The 25459-nt window shown below is 44.6% G+C and overlaps 1 protein-coding gene across 1 annotated transcript in view; it reads right to left on the reverse strand.

Annotated features, from left to right (window-relative positions):
• GAD2 (glutamate decarboxylase 2) overlaps positions 1-25459 on the reverse strand; it is a gene marked incomplete at its 5' end in the record, with an annotated part of 538013 nt that overhangs the window by 356832 nt on the left and 155722 nt on the right. Inside the window, one exon of the mRNA XM_078662797.1 lies at positions 6781-6893. Coding sequence (XP_078518923.1) covers positions 6781-6893 — 113 coding nt within the window. The remainder of the gene's footprint in view (positions 1-6780; positions 6894-25459) is intronic.

The following is a 25459-nucleotide window of genomic DNA, read 5'->3' on the forward strand; positions in this document are numbered from 1 at the left end:
AAAATAACAGCTAGAGCACCCCAATCACTCACTATTGTTGCGGTGGTCCTTTTGTATAACATTTCAGTTTCAAATGTTACTGTTGTCCTAAAATATAAATTATATGAAGTCTGATCCCAAAGCCAAAGTTGCTTTTTGTAAAGTTTTAGCCTCTTGAATTATGTGTTAGTCTGTAACAACTTTAAAACAAGTTGAATCATATAACTCAAGAAGTAAGCTGAATAGGAGAAAGATAATTCTAGAAGTGACAATTTGATTGATCCATTGGGATCACTCCCTAAACACAGTCCTTGGGGAGTACAGTTTCATTTGCCTTCAGAGTAGCATGGTCATGTCCCCCCCCCCCTCTTAGGTTGTGCAGCTGATTGTTGTTGGTGCCAGAAAGTGGCTGTCGCTGTTGTCTAAGATTCTATTTTTGGAATCCCACGACCTAAGTTCCGAGCCCAATTTTGGGTAAACCTCTACATTTGATTGTGCCTGAAATTGTAAACATATAAATGTAATTCACACTGCGCAAACGGTCCTGTTTCCAATTCAAAGACTACATCTAAGTTCTGAGCCCAATTTTGGGTAAACCTCTACATTTGATTGTGCCTAAAATTGTAAACATATAAATGTAGTTTAAATCTGTAATTCGCCACATCTCCCAAACACCCCAGTTAATGTAGATTCCAGCTTAGTTTTTGCCATATGAATACCAAAAAATACAAAACAAACTCAAAGGCTAGGTTTGACAGTGATATCAGGTATGGAACTGGCGTAGGGTTGTATGAAAGTGTCTACGGCAGTGGCTCCCAAACGTCTTGGAACCATGACCCACTTTTTAGCACAACAAACTTTCACAACCCACCTACCTTCAATAGACATGAGGCGGGCGATTTTTCAATGTAACAAAAGCACACAGTTTTACTGAGAAAACTATATAGCACACAAATTATAATGTGTGTAAATCGGTTTTCTGAGAATATCGTTTGTGCATCACCAAGTGTCATGATATGTTTTGATCCTGTTAAACTATCTATCTCCAGCACACTTCAGAATTACAAAAAAGTGCTTATTTTTTGCTTTCCTACCTGCTAGATGCATACAGTTAATTTACAGATATTTACATTTTGTTGTGCATTACAAAAAACAACATCATACATGGTCACATAATTCACTGAAAAAACGTCTCTCACTTTGCAGTCAGAGAAAAAAAAAGTAAACATCAATCCTCATGTTAAAAGAATAAAGCAGCCTGGCATTAGACCTCTGTCTTTGAATCACCGGCAAGCGTGACAACTTAAACACAGAATTTGAAGTCATCTTTATTTATTCCTCTGACTTTCACGACCCACCAAAAATCAGGTCATGATCTACCATTGGCAGGGGGACCCTCGGTTGGGAAACACTGGTCTTAGGTTTTCATTAGAAGGTGACCTCTGTCAATGATTTAAATGAAGACACTCTATGCGCCTGAGGAGAATCCTGCTTTGGATCATGGAAGAGTCTGCTTTACCACCTTTCTCTAAATCAGGCCTTTTGTCTTTTAATGTTTCCTGATAGAAGAAATGCTATGTACAGCTGAGGCACTGTTTCCAACTCAGTAAACACTGTCAAATTCCTACAAAGCACATTAGTGTTCCTGATGTGGGCGCAATGCTGTCCATTGTAATTGCTTCCAACGTGAAAGGAGCGAGCAGATTGAAGTAGCATACACACTTCATGTCCGTTTGCATTACATTTTTGGGGAACCGCGTTGCTGTGCTTGTAGGTTCAACAACAGTTCGTCAATGTTAGAAACTAACGTCACTGCAAATCATGTCCAGGAATTTTGTGAATCGTAAAAAACATTTTCAAGGTATGAAAACTACTTGGGTCATCCTTCCAAGTTCAGCAGTAATACCAATTCAGTGACATTGCATGGAAAATTACTTTTACTGAGGTCCATGCTAAATGGGGTGCGGGGAGCGTGGGGAGCGACCTCTGACCCTGCTCGCAGGCAGGTTGCTCCCCACGCTGCTGCAGTGTTCTGCCAGACTTGCTTTGCGCGCCTAATTTTGCTTTTCCAGACTGTGCTTGCTTGCCTTAATTTATTCTCCTTCTGCTTCCCTTCTGTGCCAGGTTTTCCCTTTGCTCTTTTGCCCCTTTGCTCCCCCCGTTTTCTCCCACCACTGCGTCCCTGTGGCCCTGCCCCTCTGCTCTCCTATTCCCCACCCTGCTCCCGCCTCCCAGCCGCTTCTCCCTCCCACCTTCCCTCATATGGAGACCACGCAGTGGGCGCCCCGCTGGCGTGCCGAAGGCGCGCCTAAGGCAAGCCCGTCTGCGCCTGGACCGCACCCAGCACCAGAATCCCCTGGTCCCCGCAACCATGCCCGACACCACTATGATGCCAGCACCCTCCGCGCACTCAACACCAGACGATCAGACACCTGCTTCCTGTCCGCCCTGAAGCGCACCCACGGACCTTCCACCTGCCGGAACTGCAGCTTCACCAGCATCCGCCCCGCCAAGCCGCCGACCAGTAAGGAACCCAACTACCTCAGATGCATCCTACTCAACAGCCGCTCCGACCGCAAACACGCCGTGGAACTTTGGTACCTACTCGACTCTACCTCCCCAGATGTCGCCGGTCTGACAGAGACCTGGCTGAACCTCTCCTCGACACCCGACATCGCCATAGCCATCCCGGAAGGCTACAAGATCACCCGCAGGGACCGCATCAACGGAGTAGGAGGAGGAATCACCATCGTCCACAGGAACATGCTTAGAGTCTTGACCAACAACGATGACACCCTCAGCACCGCCGAACACCTGCACTTCCAGATCCACACCGACCCCAACACCACCCTCAGAGGAACCCTCGTCTACAGACGCCCCGGACCCCAACCACAGTTCAGCGACTCCATCGCCGACTTCCTCAGCACACACGCCCTCGCCTCCACAGACTACATCCTTCTCGGGGACCTGAACTTGCACCTCAAGAACAACAACGACCGCAACTCCACCACCCTGATCGCCAACCTCGGACAACTCCTCACAACCCCCACACTCTCCGCCTGCCACATGCTTGACCCCATCTTCTCCGCAAGCCCCCACGTCTCCTTCAACCACACCACCGGACTCCACTGGACCAACCATCGCTGCATTTACTTCACCTTCAAGAAGCACACCACGCACCACCGCACCCAACAGATGCATCGCCACTGCTGGAGCAAAGTCACCGAAGACCAGCAAACCACCACCCTCGCCCAGAGACCACCCGCCGACCCCACCGACCCCGACACCGCCGCTCGCAACATCAGACAGTGGATCGACGACTGCGCCAACACCCTCGCCCCACTCAAGAAACCCTCCAACAGTCACACCAGCAAGAAAGCCAGTTGGTTCACTGAAGACCTCCAGGCCTCCAAGCAAACCTGCTGAAAACTGGAGAGACACTGGCTCCGTGAACGAACACCAGACAGCTACGCAGCCCACATGAACACCACCGCAGACACCATCACCTCATCAGATCCACCAAAAGGGCCTCCTTCAAAGACCGCCTAGACAACAACGCATACAACAGCAAAGAGCTCTTCAACAACGTGAAGGAACTCTCCAACCCCAGCTCCAACACCATCGACGTCCCACCTTCGCAAGACCTGTGCGACTCGCTGGCCACCTTCTTCCACAGCAAGATTTCAGACATACATGACAGTTTCAACACCATGACCGCCCCGACTACCACCGAGACCTCCGCCCCCACGACCACCATCCGCACCAACCGCCTGCTCTCCTGGACCAATATCACTGACGACCCCACCATCAAGATCTTGAACACCATCCACTCCGGATCTCCGTCAGACCCATGCCCACACCACATCTTCAACAAAGCCAGCACAGCCATCGCACCCCACCTCCGGAAAGTCATCAACATCTCCTTTGAGACAGCAACCTTCCTGGAGAGCTGGAAGCACGCCGAGATCAACTCCTTACTCAAGAAACCCAAGGCGGACCCCAAGGACCGCAAGAACGTCCGGCCCATCTCCCTGCTCCCGATCCCAGCGAAGGTCATCGAGAAGAGCGTCAACAAACAACGGACCCGCTACCTGGAGGAGAACAGCATCCTGGACCCTTCCCAGTCTGGGTTCCGCAGCAACCACAGCACCAAAACTGCCCTCAACGCCGCCACCGATGACATCAGGACCATGCTAGACAACGGAGAAACAGCGTCCTTCGTCCTTCTGGACCTGTCAGGCGCCTTCGACATGGTCTGCCACCGCACACTACGAACACGCCTCCATGACACCGGGATCCAAGAGAAGGCCCTGGACTGGACCACCTCCTTCCTCTCCGGCAGAACACACAGTATCCACCTTCCCTCCTTCCGCACCGAAGCTACCAAGATCATCTGCGTCATACCCCAGGGTTCATCCCTCAGCCCAACGCTGTTCAACATCTACATGTCACCTCTCGCCCACGTCGCCCGACCGCACAACCTCAACATCATCTCCTATGCCGATGACACACAACTGATCCTCTCCCTCCCCAAAGACCCCCACACCACCAAAACCAACCTCCAAGAAGGAATGAAGGCCATCGCCGACTGAAGCTGAACTCAGACAAGACTGAGGTCCTCATCCTCGGATCCACCCCTTCTGCTTGGGACAACTCCTGGTGGCCGACCGCACTGGGAACAGCTCCAACACCCACCGACCATGCACGCAACCTAAGGATCATCCTCGGCTCCACCCTCTCCATGACTAAGCAGGTCAACGCCATCTCTTCCTCCTGCTTCAACACCCTCCGTGTGCTCCGCAGGATCTACAAGTGGATCCCCACCGAAACGAGAAGAACGGTCACCCAGGCCCTCATCAGCTGCAGATTGGACTACGGAAACGCCCTCTACGCATGAGCCTTGGCCAAACTCCTGAGATGGCTGCAACGCATCCAGAACGCCTCTGCACGCCTGATCCTCGACATCCCTCACCGCAGCCACATCACACCCCACCTGAGAGACCTGCACTGGCTCCCCGTCAACAAGAGGATAACCTTCAAGCTCCTCACCCATCCACATAAGGTACTCCACAACACTGGATCAACGTAACTCAACAGACAACTCAGCTTCTACACCCCCACCCGCCAGCTCCACTCCACCGACCTCGCCCTCGCCACAGTCCTCCGCATCTGAAGAGCAACCTCCAGCGGCAGATCGTTCTCCCACATCGCCGCCAAGACCTGGAACACCCTCCCCACCCACCTACGGCAGACCCAAGACCTGCTGACCTTCAAAAGACTCAGCAAGACCTGGCTTTTCAAGCAGTAGCAGTATTCCCCACCCCCCAGCACCTTGAGAGCCTCACGGGTAAGTAGTGCGCTTTACAAATGAAATGATTGACTGATTGATTGTATGATGCAGAAATACTGTCTTCTTCCTAGTTTTCCCATTTGGAAAAAGAAATACTTCAGAAATTGGCATTGTTCAGTGCTTGATTAAGATGAAAAAGGTGGTGGTGTGGGGGGGGGTGAGCTTCTATGAAAGTGGCATTATCAAAGAAGCATAACTAGGAACTCTTTCTATGCGAGGCCTATTAAAATAAACGTGTGGCCTAAAACATTGCATAAAAAGTTCAATACTTGACTAAGCACATCAGTTAACTAGTAGTTAGGTGACTGTATGAGTATTATTCATTAGTACATCCAATATATGATTTTTTTTTAAAGCATACACCTAAAATAGACCAGACATAGTCTCATTATCAATGCATCTCAACGTGATTTTCATTCACTATTAGATTAATTAGAAACAACAGTATTGTGTTGAACCAATAGATTCAACATTTTACAGTACTGTTACAGTTCTGAAAGTGTAAGTGTGAAAATAATCAGAAAATATTAGATTGGGACTTAAACCTCAGGAAGGTCTATGGAAGAATGGGAGTCCTTGTGAGATTCACGATCGCTTTCATTCTCCATCTTACATCGCCTCAATTCAGTGAGGACCTCAAGACCTGGCTCTACGACTGAACGGTTGAAACCTCCCCCCACCCCAGCACCTTGAGATCCTAATGGGTGATTAGCTGCGCTTTACAAACAAACCTGATTGATTGATTGACATCACTTCAGTCTGCAAACTTGCACTATACCTTAATCACCGACATGCTATTTCACCCAAATTTCTCTTTCTAAAGTCTCAGCATCTGCATGTCCCACTTCATCAGGGCTGGACTGGAGAACAAACTCAGCCCCCGCTAAAACGTTCAAACCAGGCCCACACTACACAAGGCAGTGACTGGAAACTGGTCGTAGGGGGGTGGTGGGTCACGGCAGCCCATCCATGGTGGAAAGCAGCCCTTGACCTGCAGGCTTCTGGGAAACAGGCAGGGTGGCAGAGTAGCCCATTTGGTCCTGCCCTCAGAATACCATGTATGGAACACCTTCTATGGTATTACCACATTACTCAGAACAGTGATTGGGTGGAACCTGTCTTTCCATTGAGCTCAGAATGATGGTGGTAGCTCCAATTTACCACTTTTTTAAAACAACACTGATTTTAGGTTTGTCAATCGTGTAAAACATCAATCCAATGACAAAAAGTTGGAAGAGCATCATTGTGACTTGGGTTATCCACCACAATGAGGTGCTGCCATTGCATTCACTGACCACGGATGCCTGAATTGCTGAGCCTTTCTGAACTCAACATTCTCTCTACTTAATTTCCAAATCCACTACTAGCTGGCGTGTTTTCCTATCTGCAAGAGCAGCAACCTCTAGTTACGAAGCCCAGTTTAAAACAAACAACATTATAAAGAAAAGTACCGGGTGAAAATATTCCATCACCGGAGCCTCCTGGCCAGCCGATCATTTCTCTCATTTTCTTTAGCGTGACGTACTCCAAAAGTACAAACACTGGAGCAATCTCATAGGTGAACCTAAAAAAAGAAAGACATCTTAAACAGCGAAGACGTTTTGAAATAAGTAAAGAGCAGATTCAGGTTTTTTTCACATTACTTTGTAAAAACAGCGGAATTAGGAAACACATTCATATTGAAAATCAATTATTTGTTGTTGGAAAAAAAATTGCAGAGTTGGTCTAAAGAGTCAATCAGTTGTCTTGTCACCATTTACAGTTCGCAATGTTTTTTAATTGTTGACATTTTTCTTTTTTGTTCTCTGCACACGTTTGATTGAATTGCTGCTCACCCTTTGTTGACATAAAGTAAGAGGGAAAGCTCAGTAATGGTAGCAGCTAGTTCATTGGTCACCTGTTATCTACTGAACAGTAAACTAACTTTCACATCCTATGCTTTAGAGAGGTAGTATTTCTTATTTAGCGTCAGATTTACCATAGTTTGGCGAATCACAATCCCTTTAGAAAGAGGATTGTGACTGCTAAAACAGAGAGATGCAACCTTTGACAGGGTCAAAGCTGTTGGAAAATGGATCCCTGGTTGGCTGAAGTATGCACCCTGGTCAGGCAGAAACCACGACAATAGTTAGGGTAAGCCAAGTACAAAGATGAGTCCTTTAAGCAGCACTGCAGTCCTACTGACAGAGGTTCAGTTAAAGATCCAGAAGTGTCTGGTTTTAGGGGTCAGAGACCCAGTACTCATAACCAAAAATGCCTTTAATGTTGGGGGTGACTTCAAAGTGGCTCTCTGAAGTGCACAAGGGTCCCTTTCAACCCAGTCCTGTCTGCCAAGTTATCTGTGGGGGTTAATCAGTCCTTTGTGTGGGAACAGGACACAGCCTGTTTAAGTGAAGTGTTACCCCTTCTCAGTGGCGGCTGGTGATATTTGAAAGTGGTGAGGTGTAAAGGTTTGTGGTGAGTGCCAGGTGTTAAGCTACCATAGCGAGCGAGCCCGACTGTCATAAAGGAGGGACAGGGGGCTCTCTCCCAGAAAAATTGTGAAAAAAATTGGGGCCAAATGGTGCATCTTCAACCATATTTGAAAAAAGCAAGTAGGTTAATAAAGCAATTGTTAAAGTTTAGTTTTAACATTAATTAAGGGATTTTATATGATAATGACGTAGGTAACTGCTTATACAGTATAACCACGAACTTCATAACAGAATTTTAGACAACAATGTACCTCACAGATTTTCTTTATTGATAGTGCTCATTGGTGATATGTATGTTTACATGACTCGATTTGTGATTGTGAAGTTCGGTCTTACACTACTAACTACAGGCTCATTCCACCTACAGCAGCAGCACCATTGCTACACTAGGTAAAAATAAAAATCCTGAGACATCACGGTTCTGGCCTCAGCTCAGTCATGAATCATGATACATTTCTGCTGCACCAAGAACAAGAAAACCACAGCGTAGAGTAGAGTACATACAAATAAATAAATGTGAAAATGAAATAAATAATATCAACAGTACACATGTCATGATATAAATAAATACATTTAATACTGCCCCTCTCTTACCTTCAGCACAGCAGGCAGGCAAAACATGGGATCATAGTGCTAAAAAGCACCACCTCTAACTGTGCCAATGGCAAAATGTGGGAGCTGGAACACAAGCTGGCAACATTTGCTTCACAGTGAATAGTACTCACCAGGTCACAGCCTCAGAGAAGTCAGGAGAGGAGCTCCTGGACAGTAGGAGGTGGGCGTGGAGTTAGGGAAGAAGTTTCCTGGCAGTGGGATGTCAGGGATTTGGCAATGCATTTCCTGAAAGTTGGAAGTGGTGGCTAGGGGACTAGGAGAACAGTTTCCTTTCTGACCGTGGAACGGAGTAGGAGGAGCTTCCTGACAGGAGGAGATGTGTTAGAAGAAGAGTGCATTGATAGCACATGGGGTGTTAGGGAAGCCTCCGTTCAGCTGAAAGTGAGGGTGGGTGGCGTAGGCAGAGCAGGAAGCAATGTGTGCAAAGAACCCCATTTGCCACACTACTGAGATGAACGAGAGTGGGTCAGCGTATCTCTCTACAGCTTGTCATGCAGGGCTGTGGGATCCTTGTAGGGCAAATGTGGTGTTCATCAGCAGGCACAGGCTTTTGCACCTTCTGTAGTATACACCTGCACACGTGCACGTCCATCTGTACTATACAGAGTGATCCCAGACACTGCCATGCCATCTCTGCCTGAGTTCACGGTGTGCAGTCACTGTCTCTAACGTACATGGTGTCTACATATTCAACCAGTCTTCTGTAAACCCCCACTAATTTTTCATCATAACAGTTGCAGTTGTTTTAAGCAAGTCATTACGACATCAGAATTTGCAATGTTGGTATGTGGCCCATAGAGGGGGAGGGTAAATATTCATTTGGCCGGAATTACAATGCACCCGGGACACACACGACACAACTGAGTTTTCATAGGAGATTTGATGACTGTGTTCTTTTAACTTGGCGGTAGAGAGCTGAGACGTGTGCTCCCCAGGTGCATAATTACATACTATTGCCTTGTTTTAAAGGCATATCCATCATGTTTTAAGTTTATATAAGTAGACCAATTGGGATTTGATTCCGCACTCTAAGTGTGTACTTAGTTAATTTTGTGGTTATATGAATTTGTTATGTTTCGGTGGTGCATAGGATGGCAATCCTACTGAGCTGCTGGATTGATATAATAATGAAATTAGAGTATGGATCCTGTGTCACAAGATACATTCCAACCTTGCACTCTTGTTTTGTTCATCGGTGATTACTCAACACATTCAAATAAATTTCAATAATTTCATAGTTTCGTATTTCATTTATTGGTAACGAAGATTTTTTTGATTTCTTCAAATCTTTCTCATGAATATTTCACTTCATATTCAACAATTGTTTCTTTGCCCAATGCATTTCAAGCATATAGCCCTTCATCGGGGGACTTCTTATATCTGTAAACAGTATCATATGTCATTATTGGTACCGAACTAAATTAAATTAAACAACTGGTTAATTCGATGTAACGTCCTCTTATTAATTCTATTACATACATACTTCGCATTCACATTACAAACGATATAGTTTTTTATCACAAACTTCTAATAGTACCTGTTTTAACAAGCGTTGTATTTTGTAACTTGCTATATGAAAACGGGTTCACCTTATATCCCATGTGCAATGTGGTTATGTATCTCGACATTATGTGCGTGCCTCCTTTTTAAAAAAATAGACGAGGAATCTACCATGTTTTGAACATAGGTAGTTTGAACGTTTTTTATGTTTATTACACCGGTCAACCACGTGATCGGTACTGCGGATATAGAGTAGGGATCAAAGAGTTGCGGAAAACAGAGCGTCGCCCGCCGACGGTAGCGAGGAAAGGACGTATTTAGGCGAATTGCCGGTAAGAATTCGTACAAAATATTTTTGCACATAAAAACATTATCGTCACCTCTGCTATCCATTTCAATACATGTTTGGTTTAATTACTCTGCAGCGCACAGAGATCGTAGCCAAAGACTAAAGGTTAGTGTTTTTACCACGGCGGCAAATACACCGGCACGCACATAATGTTGAGATACATAACCACATTATACATGGGATATAAGGTGAACCCGTTTTCATATAGCAAGTTACAAAATACAACGCTTGTTAAAACAGGTACTATTAGAAGTTCGTGATGAAAAACTATATCGTTTGTAATGTGAATGCGAAGTATGTATGTAATAGAATTAATAAGAGGATGTTACATCGAATTAACCAGTTGTTTAATTTAATTTAGTTCGGTACCAATAATGACATATGATACTGTTTACAGATATAAGAAATCCTCTGATGAAGGGCTATATGCTTGAAATGCATTGGGCAAAGAAACAATTGTTGAATATGAAGTGAAATATTCATGAGAAAGATTTGAAGAAATCAAAAAAATCTTCGTTACCAATAAATGAAATACGAAACTATGAAATTATTGAAATTTATTTGAATGTGTTGAGTAATCACCGATGAACAAAACAAGAGTGCAAGGTTGGAATGTATCTTGTGACACAGGATCCATACTCTAATTTCATTAATATATCAATCCAGCAGCTCAGTAGGATTGTCATCCTATGCACCACCGAAACATAAGAAAATTCATATAACTACAAAATTAACTAAGTACACACTTAGAGTGCGGAATCAAATCCCAATTGGTCCACAAATATACCTAGCAACTGAGCTAAGTGGTTCCAGCACCGACAGAAATGCAATTTGCGGATATAGCACATACCACAGAACAAAGAGCTGAAACATTAGCATTTACAGAGGATGATACAAACCGCATATACTCTCTTATAGAAGAAGCAGAGGAAATAAATCCAGGTACAGGATCAAAAGACGCTAACATCAAACAATTACTATACATATCAAAGTGAATCGTAAACCAAAAACTACATGCAAGTACTTTAATAAAATACCACAAGGCACAAAGGATTCCTCGGGGATTAAGGATATTGCTTAAATCAACTTTATGTAAAAACAACGCGAGATTTACAGAACGCTGGCATGCTATATTGAACAAATGTTCACTAGACTTAATACTGCTTATTATAGAGGAACTGGCTAAACTCATCGAAGATTTAGTGAAAGAAGTCAATCAACTCAAAGATGATCTAAATAAACTGGTAACTAAGGATGAATGGGACCAAGTACTGGCCGATACAAACAAAAAATTGGAAGAATATACTAAGGAGATTAATGATAGAAAGCTAAGAAAATTTAAAAGGGACACTACTGATTACCGTCTAGGGGAAGTATACTCGTGGGCAGACATATATGCCAAAAGACGCCAACAAAGACCAAACATGGAAAAATCTACAGATGATACATCTTCAGATGATTCACAACAGAGACGTTCTACATTTGATAATAGAAGACCGAAACCAGGTCAGTCTACAGAATCACCAAGTCAAAGAACAGACAAAACGGTTGCAAGCACATCGGCAACAACATCAGAAAAAGTATCGTCTACTTTTTTATTGACAGGCCCTAGACCTCAAATAGAACCCAGAGGAGTAAAGGCACAGATAAACATCGAATCAGTCTCACAAAACACGTGGATTCAGAAAACCTAGTAATAAACATATCCAAATACAAACTAAACAACTCGGAATTGCAGACATTACAAAAAGGTTCATCGTATGTTCCAACTTATCATTCAAAGCTTTTGGAAACAAAAGTTTGATCACTAAGGCTTCGACATTTTTTTAGCAACATAATTGAGACACCAACAGCAATCGCAGATATTAAGGAGAACACACTAATGGGATTAAGAACTAAGAGTAAATTCATTGCCCCAATAAGTCATAAAGTACTTGACGCATTCGAGTAAGTGGTTATGACAGAAATTGAAGATATATTCATACTTCCAAGACCTAAATACACAAACATGTCTCAAAAAGAAAGACAAATTCTACAAAATTTGGCAAACAATCAATCAATTACCATAAGACAAGCAGATAAAGGTGGAGCATTAGTAATAATGGACACAACTTTTTATGAACAGAACGTAGAAACACACGTTCAAGACAGGAATACAAACACTGTAATGACAACGGACCCTACAAAGGAATTCACGAAGGTATTAACCATCATCGTTCAAAAAGCCGTGGATCAGGGCACAATTGGCCAAAAAGAAAAAGAATATCTCATTAAGGATAATCCCACCATTCCTTATTTATACATGACACCAAAAATACATAAACACGCAACGTCACCCCCCCTACGACCCATTGTATCAACCATTGGATCAATACATGAACCAGTAGGCAAATATATTGATAAACATTACAGAACATCGTACAAAATACTTCCACTTACATCAAGGATACCACCCATTTCTTGAATATATTGAAGGAAGAAAAAAGCAAACTTCACAAGAAATATGATAATGGCAAGCATTGACGTAAAGTCATTATACACATCCATACCCCATGATCTAGGTATGGCAGCGGTGGAAAAGTTTCTTGATACACGAAGACAAACCAGAAGACTTGAAGATATTCCTCATGGAATTACTACATTTCACGCTGTTCCACAGTTATTTCAAATGGAAGGACACCTACTACGTGCAAGCATCGGGAACATCTATGGGCAATTGCGCAGCGCCCACCTACGCCAATACGTTTATGCACAGGTTCGAGCTTGACAACATATTGAACAACGAAACATGGACCAGCAACTTAATACTGTATAAAAGGTATATCGACGATATATTTGTATTATGGAGAAGCAGCCAAGACAGCCTCAGAGAGGCATTGCAAAATCTAAACAAAGCAAACGAAAGAATACAATTCACATTTACAATACAGAAGAATGAGATATAATTTCTGGATGTATTGGTAACCAACAAAGAAGGAACCATCATAACAAGTGTATTTTCTAAGACAACATAGAGGAAAAACTTACTCCATTACAAAAGTTTCCATCAAGCTCCACTCAAGCAACATTTACCATTTTCACAACTCCTAAGAATCAAACGAATTGCATCCACTAATGACCTATACTTAAAACACAAAACAGAAACATTGGAGAAATTTAGAAAAAGAGGATATCCCCAACCTATCTTGGAGTCCGCAGCCGAAAGGGCTGACAAACTACAACGGGAACATTTTTTAACAACCACAAAGAAACAGGAGGAACAACGAACGGTGTTCGTTTCAAAATTTTCAACACAAAGCACTAGAATTAAAAAAGCAATCAGGAAACACTGGCCGTTGCTGGCACTAGAAGAAGACTTCAAAGGAATATTTAGTAGTCAACCGATCTTTGCTTATGAAAGAACAAAAAACTTGAAAGAATTGATTAAAACACCATCAAAGCAAGAACAAAGTCAATATAAAGGAACACTACCATGCCACAACTGTGGAAATTGTTCGGCTATAATAAAGAATAATGTCACCAACCATCCCACGAAAGGCACACCAGTGAAATTAAAAGTAACAGGAACGTGCGATACTAATAATGTCATTTATATGCTAAGATGCCCGTGTGGAATATCATACGTAGGAAAAACGCAAAGAAAAATTAAAACAAGGATAATCGAACATAAAAGCAACATTCGCCTGAACAATCTCAAATCTACAGTGGCAGTACATTCTAATGAAGCAAAGCACAACGTCAGTCAACTATAATTCTGTATTCTGGAAAAAGTGGCAATACTCCCAGGAAGAGACAATAACAGCCAATTATTGAGAAGGGAAGTTTTCTGGATAAATTATTTATGCACCCTTCAGCCGAAGGGATTAAATGAAAGGATGGATTTGAACTGTTACTTATGATACACATGGACAGCTATATATATCAATGTCTTGTGTAATGTATTGACATGTATAGATATAGATTGTGGTTATATGAAACAATAGCAAAATGAATTTATTTGGTTTACGTAGTAGTAATGGTCATGTATAGACGCCAAACGCAACTTTCAAATACGCTGATTGGCACACTGTGAATAGTAACATCACCTTATTATAGTGCATTGTCATTCGATAATAGAACACCATCACAATGTGGCACCATAGAATCCCTGTATACGTATCGAGGACATCGTGATCAACATATTTGTGCAACCGATGTCGATAAAGTTAGTTGAACACTAGCCTCCTTTTAAAAAAAATATACGAGGAATCTACCATGTTTTGAACATAGGTAGTTTGAACGTTTTTTATGTTTATTACACCGGTCAACCACGTGATCGGTACTGCGGATATAGAGTAGGGATCACAGAGCGTCGCACGCCGACGGTAGCGAGGAAAGGACGTATTTAGGCGAATTGCCGGTAAGAATTTGTACGAATTATTTTTGCACATAAAAACATTATCGTCACCTCTGCTTTCCATTTCAATACATGTTTGGTTTATTTACTCTGCAGCGCACAGAGATCGTAGACAAAGACTAAAGGTTAGTGCTTTTACTACGGTGGCAAATACACCGGCACGCACATAATGTCGAGATACATAACCACATTGCACATGGGATATAAGGTGACCCCGTTTTCATATAGCAAGTTACAAAATACAACGCTTGTTAAAACAGGTACTATTAGAAGTTCGTGATAAAAAACTATATCGTTTGTAATGTGAATGCGAAGTATGTATGTAATAGAATTAATAAGAGGATGTTACATCGAATTAACCAGTTGTTTAATTTAATTTAGTTCGGTACCAATAATGACATATGATACTGTTTACAGATATAAGAAGTCCCCTGATGAAGGGCTATATGCTTGAAATGCTTTGGGCAAAGAAACAATTGTTGAATATGAAGTGAAATATTCATGAGAAAGATTTGAAGAAATCAAAAAAATCTTCGTTACCAATAAATGAAATACGAAACTATGAAATTATTGAAATTTATTTGAATGTGTTGAGTAATCACCGATGAACAAAACAAGAGTGCAAGGTTGGAATGTATCTTGTGACACAGGATCCATACTCTAATTTCATTGAGTTTATATAAGCCCAGAACTTCCTTGGATCATTTCTTTTGAAAATCTTGCAAATGTCAAATAAGGTGAGCCTCTCTTTTTCCCTTTTTTGATGCTTAGACTCCCATACTTGTATAGCTTCCATAATACCAGCAACTGTCTTGAGGGTGGACTGGCCAATGTACCAACTTGGATACCATGTGGCGAAGAGCGCCTGAAGGTGACTAAATTCCTGAGCGGTGGAAAAAAACAGACTCTTTTGCCCCAGGTAGTTCTGCAGCCCCTCAAAAACAATCAGGAAAAGCTCTGATATTCAACTTGAATGGAAGTATGCACTGCCAATGTGTTTGTCATAGATACGATCCCAGCGGAATGGAAGTTCACACAACTCCATCGCTGCATTACTTTAGAAGTGCTTTATTAAGACGGCGGGATAGCTCAGTGAGCTGAACGTTTACAGCCGAGAAAATGCAGTGTTCTGAAGGTCATGTGCCAAGCTTGGCAGCTCAGGCACGGCATTGAATCATTCTAAGGTCAGCAAACCGACTACCGTAAAATAGGTAATATATGGCGTAGCTAGAGCTCGTGGCGCCCAGGGCTACCCCTCAGAGTGCCGCCCCTTGGGGGGGGAGGTGGGGGCGGCTGCTGGGGAAAAAGGACGGTGAGCACTTGAAAGATGTCCGAGTCTCCGAGGAGAGACACGTAGTATTGCTGCTAACAGTTACCTCGATCATGAAAGTTCTCTATGCACAAGACAGTGAGTCTAATTTCAAATATTTATAAGTTTCCCTTGCTGACTCGCTCGTCTTCATTGTATGATTCTGCTTGCAAGACAGTGTCACTCATAGTAGTTGAAATGTCACTCCTAATTACACTCTGAAAGCCAAGCAGTGGCATTCTGAACTGACATTTCTTCAGTTGGAAATCCGGAAGGCCTCAATAAAGAGCATTGGCACAATCAAGCAGAGAGTTAACAAGAGCATGAATTACAGTTTTCTGGGTCTTCAACGGCAGTAAATATAGAAATTACGTTATGAATTTTAAAAGTCCAATGCACAAGCTCACAACACCCACCACCTGGGGGTGAAAATGGCAAGATTATCAGACTTTCCCCTCAAATTGCACGCAATGAAGCCAGGCAGGTGAGGCCAGAATATGACTGGACCAGCATTCACCATCCCATACTAGGTGAGGTGAACCAATTAAGAGGCTCTCCATTTTATTGGCATTGCACTGAAGGTTTCTGGGCTGCATCCAATGGAAGACTGCTGTCAGACATGACTTAATTCTGCAAGGAAAACATTGGGGGCATTCCTCTCCAGGGCAAGAAGAAGCTGAGTGTCATCAGCATGAGACACAATCTGGACGCCAACAGATTCCACCAAAATTGACAGGGGAGTCGTGTACATATTAATTAGCGTTGGGATTAGGCCTGATCCCTGGGGGACATCAAACTTCAAAGGTTTGGAATCAGAAGCAAACTGAGCCATTCAAACTGATTGGCTCCTACCTGTCAAAAGGAACAAAACTAGGCTAATGCTGATCCACCCAAAGCAGTGTTCTCTAAATGGTGTAAAAGCATGGAATGGAACACAGTATACTGTGTTCCATTCCATTCTTCCACTCTGCAATGCGGGGAGCGCAAAGTAAGTGGTTTTACTTATTTTTTATTTTACTTTCCCTATCCAGTTGTCTGTCCACATCTGCCCCGCCCTGCCCCCACCTCGCCCCACCGGTTACCTTGGCCATCCATGCCTGGTCATCAAACAATCATCCTGTGTATCATCCCTCCAAGGCCTGTTCAGTCTCCCCAAGCATGATGGGATAAATTCCAGCAAATACCAAAATGGCGTCATAGATGAACTAGTACTTACAGGATCCAAATCACAACTGTCTGAAACATCACCAAGGGCAGTAAGGGAAGTGAGATTGAGAGTTTGAGCAAGTCGGATAGTTGTTCACACAAATTGAGGGAAGCCACTAATGGCTGGGATAAAGCATCCAGATGGGAAAACCTCTTCACTATTTTAAAGATATCTTTCGATTTATTGCTAGACAAAACAATTTGTTTGGAGAAAAAGGCTTGGGCTTTCTTAATGGAACGGTGATAATCAGACCGAGCATTTTTGTTATGGACTTTATCAGCGAGAAGATAATAGCCCTTCCTCCAAACTGTTTCTAATTAAATTATGAAGATGTCGTCAGACACAAAGCGATTTGAAACCTTGGCAGCCTATAATGCATCATCATCACCACCCTGGTGTCTGCCCCGGGCTGGGGCTCCCATCTGACTCGACTCCGACGTCCGACCCGAGTCACCCTAGACTCTCACCTAAATTAGCTGTTTTACCGCTGGCCTGTCGCGCAGAGTGCCGCCCGCCCGCCCGCAGCCACAGCCAGCCCACAGAGAGACAGTACTGAGTACTGTAAAGCCAGCTGAGCAGCAGCAGGGCCAGGCAAAAAGAATGGTGGTGGTCTCGGTCTCCTCCAAACTCCTCGACACGACGGGAGGGGCGCTGGGGCGGTGAGGTGAGCGCGCAGCGCGTACCGCGTCACACTACGGTGCGACCCAATTTTTTTTACAGGCCCGTCATTGGTTAAGGCTGTACACACCGCGCACGCTACCACTGATTGACGGCCCTGTGTGAGCGAGGCTGGGAGGAGGTGGGGGCCCCCAACAACGGTCGGCTGCACACTATGATTCGAAAGTCGGGAAGTGGGAACCAACCTTTATAAATGATTTATTGTGTGCGTTCCTTTGCTTATGCTTACTGCTTAGTTATCCTTAGTGCTATAATCACTTCCGAATCCGAATATTGAAATCAGATGCCGACGGCAGGTGACGGACGGGTCACTAGTGTCAGGTGTGGTGATAATATATGTGTGCATGCATATAAACTAAAGCGCCACGGGCCACCGCACCGCCTGCCGCCCTACAACTCACTGACAGGCCTCCGCGGCCGCAACGGGCCTCGGCCGGGCCCGGGCAGCCTCCTCAGCTCAGTCAGTCAGTAGTGCCGCCTCAAAAAAAGTGCCGCCTAGGGCGGACAGCCCCCTCCCCCCCTCCACCCCCCCTAGCTAAGCGACTTTATAGCGCTTGGAAATGGCAGAAGAGTGGAACATAGCACTATTAAAAACATTATTTTTTCTATAATGCATCATCATCACCACCCTGGTGTCTGCCCTGGGCTGGGGCTCCCATCTTACTCGACTCCTACGTCTGACCCGAGTCACCCGAGACTCTCACCTAAATTAGCTGTTTTACCGCTGGCCTGTCGCGCAGAGTGCCGCCCGCCCGCCCGCAGCCACAGCCAGCCCACAGAGAGACAGTACTGAGTACTGTAAAGCCAGCTGAGCAGCAGCAGGGCCAGGCAAAAAGAATGGTGGTGGTCTCGGTCTCCTCCAAACTACTCGACACGACGGGAGGGGCGCTGGGGCGGTGAGGTGAGCGCGCAGCGCGTACCGCGTCACACTACGGTGCGACCCAAATTTTTTTACAGGCCCGTCATTGGTTAAGGCTGTGCGCACCGCGCACGCTACCACTGATTGATGGCCCTGTGTGAGCGAGGCTGGGAGGAGGTGGGGGCCCCCAACAACGGTCGGCTGCACACTATGATTCGAAAGTCGGGAAGTGGGAACCAACCTTTATAAATGATTTATTGTGTGCGTTCCTTTGCTTATGCTTACTGCTTAGTTATCCTTAGTGCTATAATCACTTCCGAATCCGAATATTGAAATCAGATGCTGACGGCAGGTGACGGACGGGTCACTAGTGTCAGGTGTGGTGATAATATATGTGTGCATGCATGTAAACTAAAGCGCCATGGGCCACCGCACCGCCTGCCGCCCTACAACTCACTGACAGGCCTCCGCGGCCGCAACGGGCCTCGGCCGGGCCCGGGCAGCCTCCTCAGCTCAGTCAGTCAGTAGTGCCGCCTCAAAAAAGGTGCCGCCTAGGGCGGACCGCCCCCCTCCCCCCTCCACCCCCCCCCCTAGCTAAGCGACTTTATAGCGCTTGGAAATGGCAGAAGAGTGGAACATAGCACTATTAAAAACATTATTTTTATCAAGCACATAAAGAGCCTTTGAAGACATCAGGCAGCCTTGCTGCAAGCTAGGAGTGCAATGACATGAACTATTTATTATGAGAACGACAACAGACTTGCAAAGAAGGAGATGTCAACCTACACATTCTGAACTACAGGCAAGGGGGACAATGTACTTTGATACTTCTTTAAATTGTGTGTATGAGTTGGTTTTTATGTCCCTGTGATGAAGACAGTTTAATTCTGTCTTTAAATGCCTCATCGCTGGGAAATGCCACATGTTGGTGTTCCTACTTTGTGAGTGAGTCTGTGCTGTGTTTGTGCTAATGCTTCTATAGTAGGTGTGAATTGACCGCCCTTTTTTGGATGCTGAGATGCTTGTCGGACAGCTCCCTTGCAGAGTTCTAACTGCGTATGCCATTGTGTCAGTAGTGACACCAGGCTGTGAATGTCTCATATGTTCTCATGTGCCATGTTAGTTTTAGATGCCCTTACAGACCAGAACATTTGCTGAGATTTCAGCTGCTGTTGATGCAGGCAAACTCTATTCCTGTAACTGTGATTTAGGCAAAGTGATCGCTGTCGAATGTCTTGATGATTTAAAATTAGAGTCTAATAAGGAGCAGTCACTTCTTTGCAGAGGTATTTTCCAGAATACCTGCACTGGATATGGTGCCTTTAAACATGAGAGTGACTCTAAACACTGTCCAGATGATCCGTTCCAGAAGAGGAACACTCGTGAATTTGCGTGCATGAAAGTTGTAACCAGCTCAGCCTAGCCTCTGGTCCCACCCCACACGACTCCTGAGTTAATGGTGACGCAGGGGGATGGAAATGGTTCTAAATTTAAAGAAAAACAAAAATACACTTACATTAAGGGCGGCCACCTGGCTGGCCGCCGCCTCTTGGTCCGCTCGCCGCTGCCTCTTGCTCCTGGAAGCAGGAACAGGAAGCACCCAGGCTCCTGACTCCACCTAGCCAATCACAGCTCTGCAATGCAGGGCTTTGGTTGGTCTGAGTGCTGTGGATCAGCGCTCAGGCAGGTAATGAGAGCCTGGAGCATGTTCTGCACCCAGACTGTAATGCAGCCTGGGTGCAAAACATGCAAAGTGCGCATGACTGATTTGGGCGGCCAGAGAGGGCCAGTCAAAAAGTAATTGCGTACTTTGGAGTGGGCAAACTACTCCTCCCCTGCCCTGCTCCGGCAGCCCAGCCGGCCCGCACCAGGAAAGGAAAACTGAAATGGTAATATCGCTAGTTATTATCATTTTAGTTTTCTTTAACTACTGCTCCCAGAGCGTTGGGGCGAGTCTCCTCTGCCCTAGTGAAGGAGCCACCATTGCCCCTTTTATCCTGCCAAGGCAAGGACTTCAGAATGCAGATGTATGTAGAAGGGTACTCATATGTTTGTAGATAACAAGGACCCCCTGATTTGGATCGTACTCCTGGGTCAGGGAAAGCAGTTTTGTGCAAAGGTATCTACCCAGGCAGACAAATAGGACTGAAAACTGGCTATTGAGAAAGACACATATTCATGAGTAACTCATTAAAACAAGCAATGGACTGAAATGATATCAAAAGGGTTGTTTTTTAATATAATAAAAAAGATATGTGGATACATATGATTCAATAAAAAGATAATTACATGATGTGGATAAACATGACTTATTCGAACAATAGATCACAAACAAACATGTAAATATTCATAAAAAGTTGAATAGAAGGCTTTTTCTTAAAAAATAATTTCTCTAGTACAGAAAGTATCTAAGGCTGTGTGTCAACGCGTTTCGACAAAAAACATTTGTCTTCATCAGGACAGTTTGGTATCAGCCAATTTATCTAAATTAGAGAAAATATAGACTATTGGGTTCGTGGTAGATGGGGCAAGTAAGGCACCTCTCCTTTTATATCCGGAGACGGTATGTGATTGCTGTTTAGGCAGTAATCACTGCTGCCATCCTACTAATGCCAACAAATACTCTTCTGCATCTTTAAAAGTAAAGGATAGATAACCTCGTAGTTTTCTTTAAAAGCCGATGTTTAAATTCAGGCTTTCAATCGAAGTTCAAGGTTCGAGGGAATACTAGGAGGTTAGAAGATCGTGGTGTGAGTTTTCTTTCTTTGTTGTTTTTTAAAAGACGGCTTTTTTTCGGAGAACAGCTGTCATTTCATGGTGTGTGTAAGGTCAAAGACGCCGGGCTTTAAACGCAGTCTCTCTCCGTTCCGCTTGTGTTTCACAGATGAAAACGATTAGAAAGCGTTTGCAGATCCGAATAAATACCTGTCATACAATAATCGCTGAACTACGAGTAGGGCAAAAGACGGTAAACATGATGGTTTACAGCTCTGCTTGCGTCCCAGGCGATGGTTATTGCTCAGAAGAGATTGCCGATAGCTAGAACGCGGATATCCAAACAGTAGAAGGGTACTCAGACACACATCATTCCTGTGTTATTGCTATCTAGAGGGAATGCACAAGGTGTAGCTGTCACCCACCCCAGACAGGTATTGGAGACAGGCTGTTAGGCACACAGAGCAGTAAGGGCAGAGAAATGTCCACTTTCCAAAAGAGGCATTTCTAAAATGGTAATGGTAAAGCTAACTTCGCCAGTAAGGAGGATTTCTCAATACCATTCTAAACATATAAAACATGAAAAAGCTACTCTTCTCTGATCAGGAATTACAGCTTGACAGTGTATTAAGTAATTCCCAATGCTAGCCTTTGAGAGGCATAAGCCTCACAGTAGTTAAAAAAGATATAGGCTGTTTGTCACTACCTAGACATGTTAACCACTTGGATGCTAATGACAAGGGTAACTCGTCATGGAGTGCCCATTCATTTCAATGGAAATTACATTGAAGTGCCAGAAGATGCTTAGCATCCAAGTACATAAACACACATGTCCTACTTTTTACTTACATGGCACTCAGTACTTAGGGTTACTTAAGGCCTACCTTAGGGGCGATATATATAATAAAAGAGGAGTCTAAGGTTTGGCAAGTGGTTTTAAATGCAAAGTGAAAGTGGCAGTAAACTACACATACAGCCACTGCAGTGGCAGGCCTGAGACAGGTTCGAAAAGACTACTTATGTGGGTGGCACAATTAGTGCTGCAGGCCCACGAATAACATTTGAAGTACAGGCTCTGGGTGTATGGTATATCACTTTACAAGGGACCTACTAGTACATCAAATATGACAATCAGGTATACACCAATGTCATCATGTTTAGGGAAGAAGCACATGCACTTGAATTATTGAATTAATGAAATGGCATTTGTAGAGCGCACGGCTAATCAGAGGAGTGTCCCGGCGCTAAAATGTTGTCTGTACACCAAGACTGGACAAATTGCTTCATTTGCTAAAAAGCCAGGTTTTAATTTTTCCTGGGAATTGAGGGTTCCGAGGTGACCCGAAGTGTCAGCTGAAGTTAATTCCAGGGTATGGCACCGAAATAAGAGAAAGATCTTCCAGCGATTCTAGCCAGGTGGATTTTAGGGTTGGTGGCTAGGTGACCCGAGGATTACCGTAATGTTCTTGGAGGGGGATAGGTAGACAGCCTTCTCCTACGGTAGATTACGCCATTTCCATACAGAACTTTATGTGCTAGGACTAGTGCTTTCAATCAATCAATCAATCAGCGAATTTATAGAGCGCACTACATACCGGCGAGGGTCACAAGGCGCTGGGGGAGGGGGTCGCAGCAGCTATTGGTCGAAAATCCAGGTCTTGAGTAGTCTCCTGAAGGACAGCGGGTCTTCAGTCTGTCGTAGTAGGCGAGGGAGGGAGTTCCAGGTCTTAGCGGCGAGGTGGGAGAAGGACCTACACCCGTAGGTGGTTCTGCGGAAGCGTGAGATGGCGGCCAGTGACAGGTCGGCTGAACGGAGTTTTCTGTTGGGTGCGTAGCGTGAGAGTCTGTCGTTGAGGTAGGCCGGGCCGGTGTTGTGGAGTGCCTTATGTGTGTGGGTCAGGAGTTTGAATCTGATTCTTCTGTCGACGGGGAGCCAGTGCAGGTTTCTGAGGTGGGGGTGATGTGGTCTTGATGCGGTACGTCGAGGATCAGGCGTGCGTAGGCGTTCTGGATTCTTTGAAGTCTGTTGGTGAGTTTGGACGGGGCTCCGGCGTAGAGGACGTTGCCGTAGTTGAGTCTGCTGCTGATGAGGGCGTGGGTGACGGTTTTTCACGTGTCTGTCAGGATCCATCTGTAGATCTTGCGGAGCATACGGAGGGTGTGGAAGCAGGTGGAGGATACTGCGTTGACTTGGTTGGTCATGCTGAGTTTTGAGTCGAGGATGACTCCAAGGTTGCGTGCGTGGTTTGTAGGTGTAGGAGGGGAGCCCAGTGATGCGGGCCACCAGGAGTCATCCCAGGCTGAGGGGTTGGGCCCGAGGATGAGGATCTCCATCTTGTCCGTGTTCAGTTTGAGCCGGCTTTCTTTCATCCAGTCGGCAACGGCCTTCATGCCCCGGTGGAGGTTTGCTTTGGCAGTGAGGGGATCATCTATCTTTGAATTACTGCTCGGTAGCGAGGCTATTGGGGTATTATTAAGGAGACCAGAAAGAAGATATTATAACAAGTCTAGATTTAAGACACTTGAAGGGATATGGGGGGTCTGGGTAGCAGCTCAGAAAGTATTGGCAATTTCTAAATAAAATCACCACACCCCTCTCTGGAACTCGGGCCTCTTCCCTAACCTAAGTAAAGATGAGTTCTGGAGACACTGGGAGCGACAGGGTATCTTGACACTGGGGCAAGTCATGGTCAGGGATGAGTGTAGAACTCTGGAAGAATTAAGACAAAGGCACTCCCTCCAGGGCAGCCAAGATCATAAATATGCTCAGGTGGTCAGCACAATCAGATCAACAAGGCCCCGTATCATCTTGAGGGAGAGGTGTAAGATACTGGATTATCTGAAGGGGGGTGAACCTAGAATCAACGGTGTGTATAGGCTCTTTTTGGAGGAATCCCAGGACGATATGGACAAAACTGAGGCAGCCTGGGCTTTAAAATTGGAGGACCCGGACATTGACCTAGACAGAGCCCTCGTAATGGACAAACGATTCCTACGCTCCTCCAATTTAAGAGCTCAGCACTTCAAAACACTATTTAATCTCTATTACACCCCCTCCAAGCTCTACGATTGGGGCAAGAGGGAGAACAGCAATTGCCCTAGATGCTGCAAAGGACCAGCCGATATTACCCATATGTTCTATGAGTGTGAGAAACTTGAATCAATTAAAACAGAGATTGAATCATTCTGGGCGAGGCTATTGGATGCTCAGATAACCCTGTCTCCCACACTCATGATTATAGGATGTCAAAGTAAATTGAAATTAAATATTGAGACTGAAGCTTTAATTTTTATCTCCACAGCTGTACTTAGAATTCTAATTTCAGCAGCTTGGAAAGACACTGAGGCCCCAACCTTTCAAATGTGGTTGTCTAGATTATTGGGAATACATAATATAGAGGCGGCTATGTATGAACTCAAGGGTAAAAAATTAAGAGATCTGGGGCTGAAGACCTGGGCACCAGTTGCTGCCTGGCGTGATAGCAGATTGTAGCAAACTCAACGATTTTTTTTCTTTTTTTTTTTTCTAGGACTAGGGCTACGGTAATGCTCTTATTTCTTATATTTTCTTCTCATATTCTTTCTGTTTACATTCGCCCTCACAATGTATACAACATTCATATTAACAATATTAATTATTCTTGGATTTATAAGCATAAATCCAATCAGACACTAAGCTATGTAACTCGACAACCGATCTCTACATTACCTTCTTAATGTTAATTTAGGTGGTTTGTTTATGCTGTATCTTGTCTTTGTCTTTTTAATCATGTACATTGATTTCTTATTGTGCCTCATGGATTCTCAATAAAATATTTTTAAAAAAAAAGAGGGGATCCTTGGTGAGGGAGAGGATCAGCTGGGTGTCGTCGGCGTAGTAGATTATGTTGAGGTCGTGTAGTCTGGCGATGGGTGCGAGAGGTGCCATGTAGACGTTGAATAGCGTTGGGCTGAGGGAAGAGCCTTGCGGGACGCCGCAGATGGTCTTGGTGATTCCGGAGTAGAACGGGGGGAGGAGGACTCTTTGC

The sequence above is a fragment of the Lissotriton helveticus genome, chromosome 10 (assembly GCF_964261635.1).
Source record: "Lissotriton helveticus chromosome 10, aLisHel1.1, whole genome shotgun sequence".
Classification (NCBI taxonomy): Eukaryota; Metazoa; Chordata; class Amphibia; order Caudata; family Salamandridae; genus Lissotriton; species Lissotriton helveticus.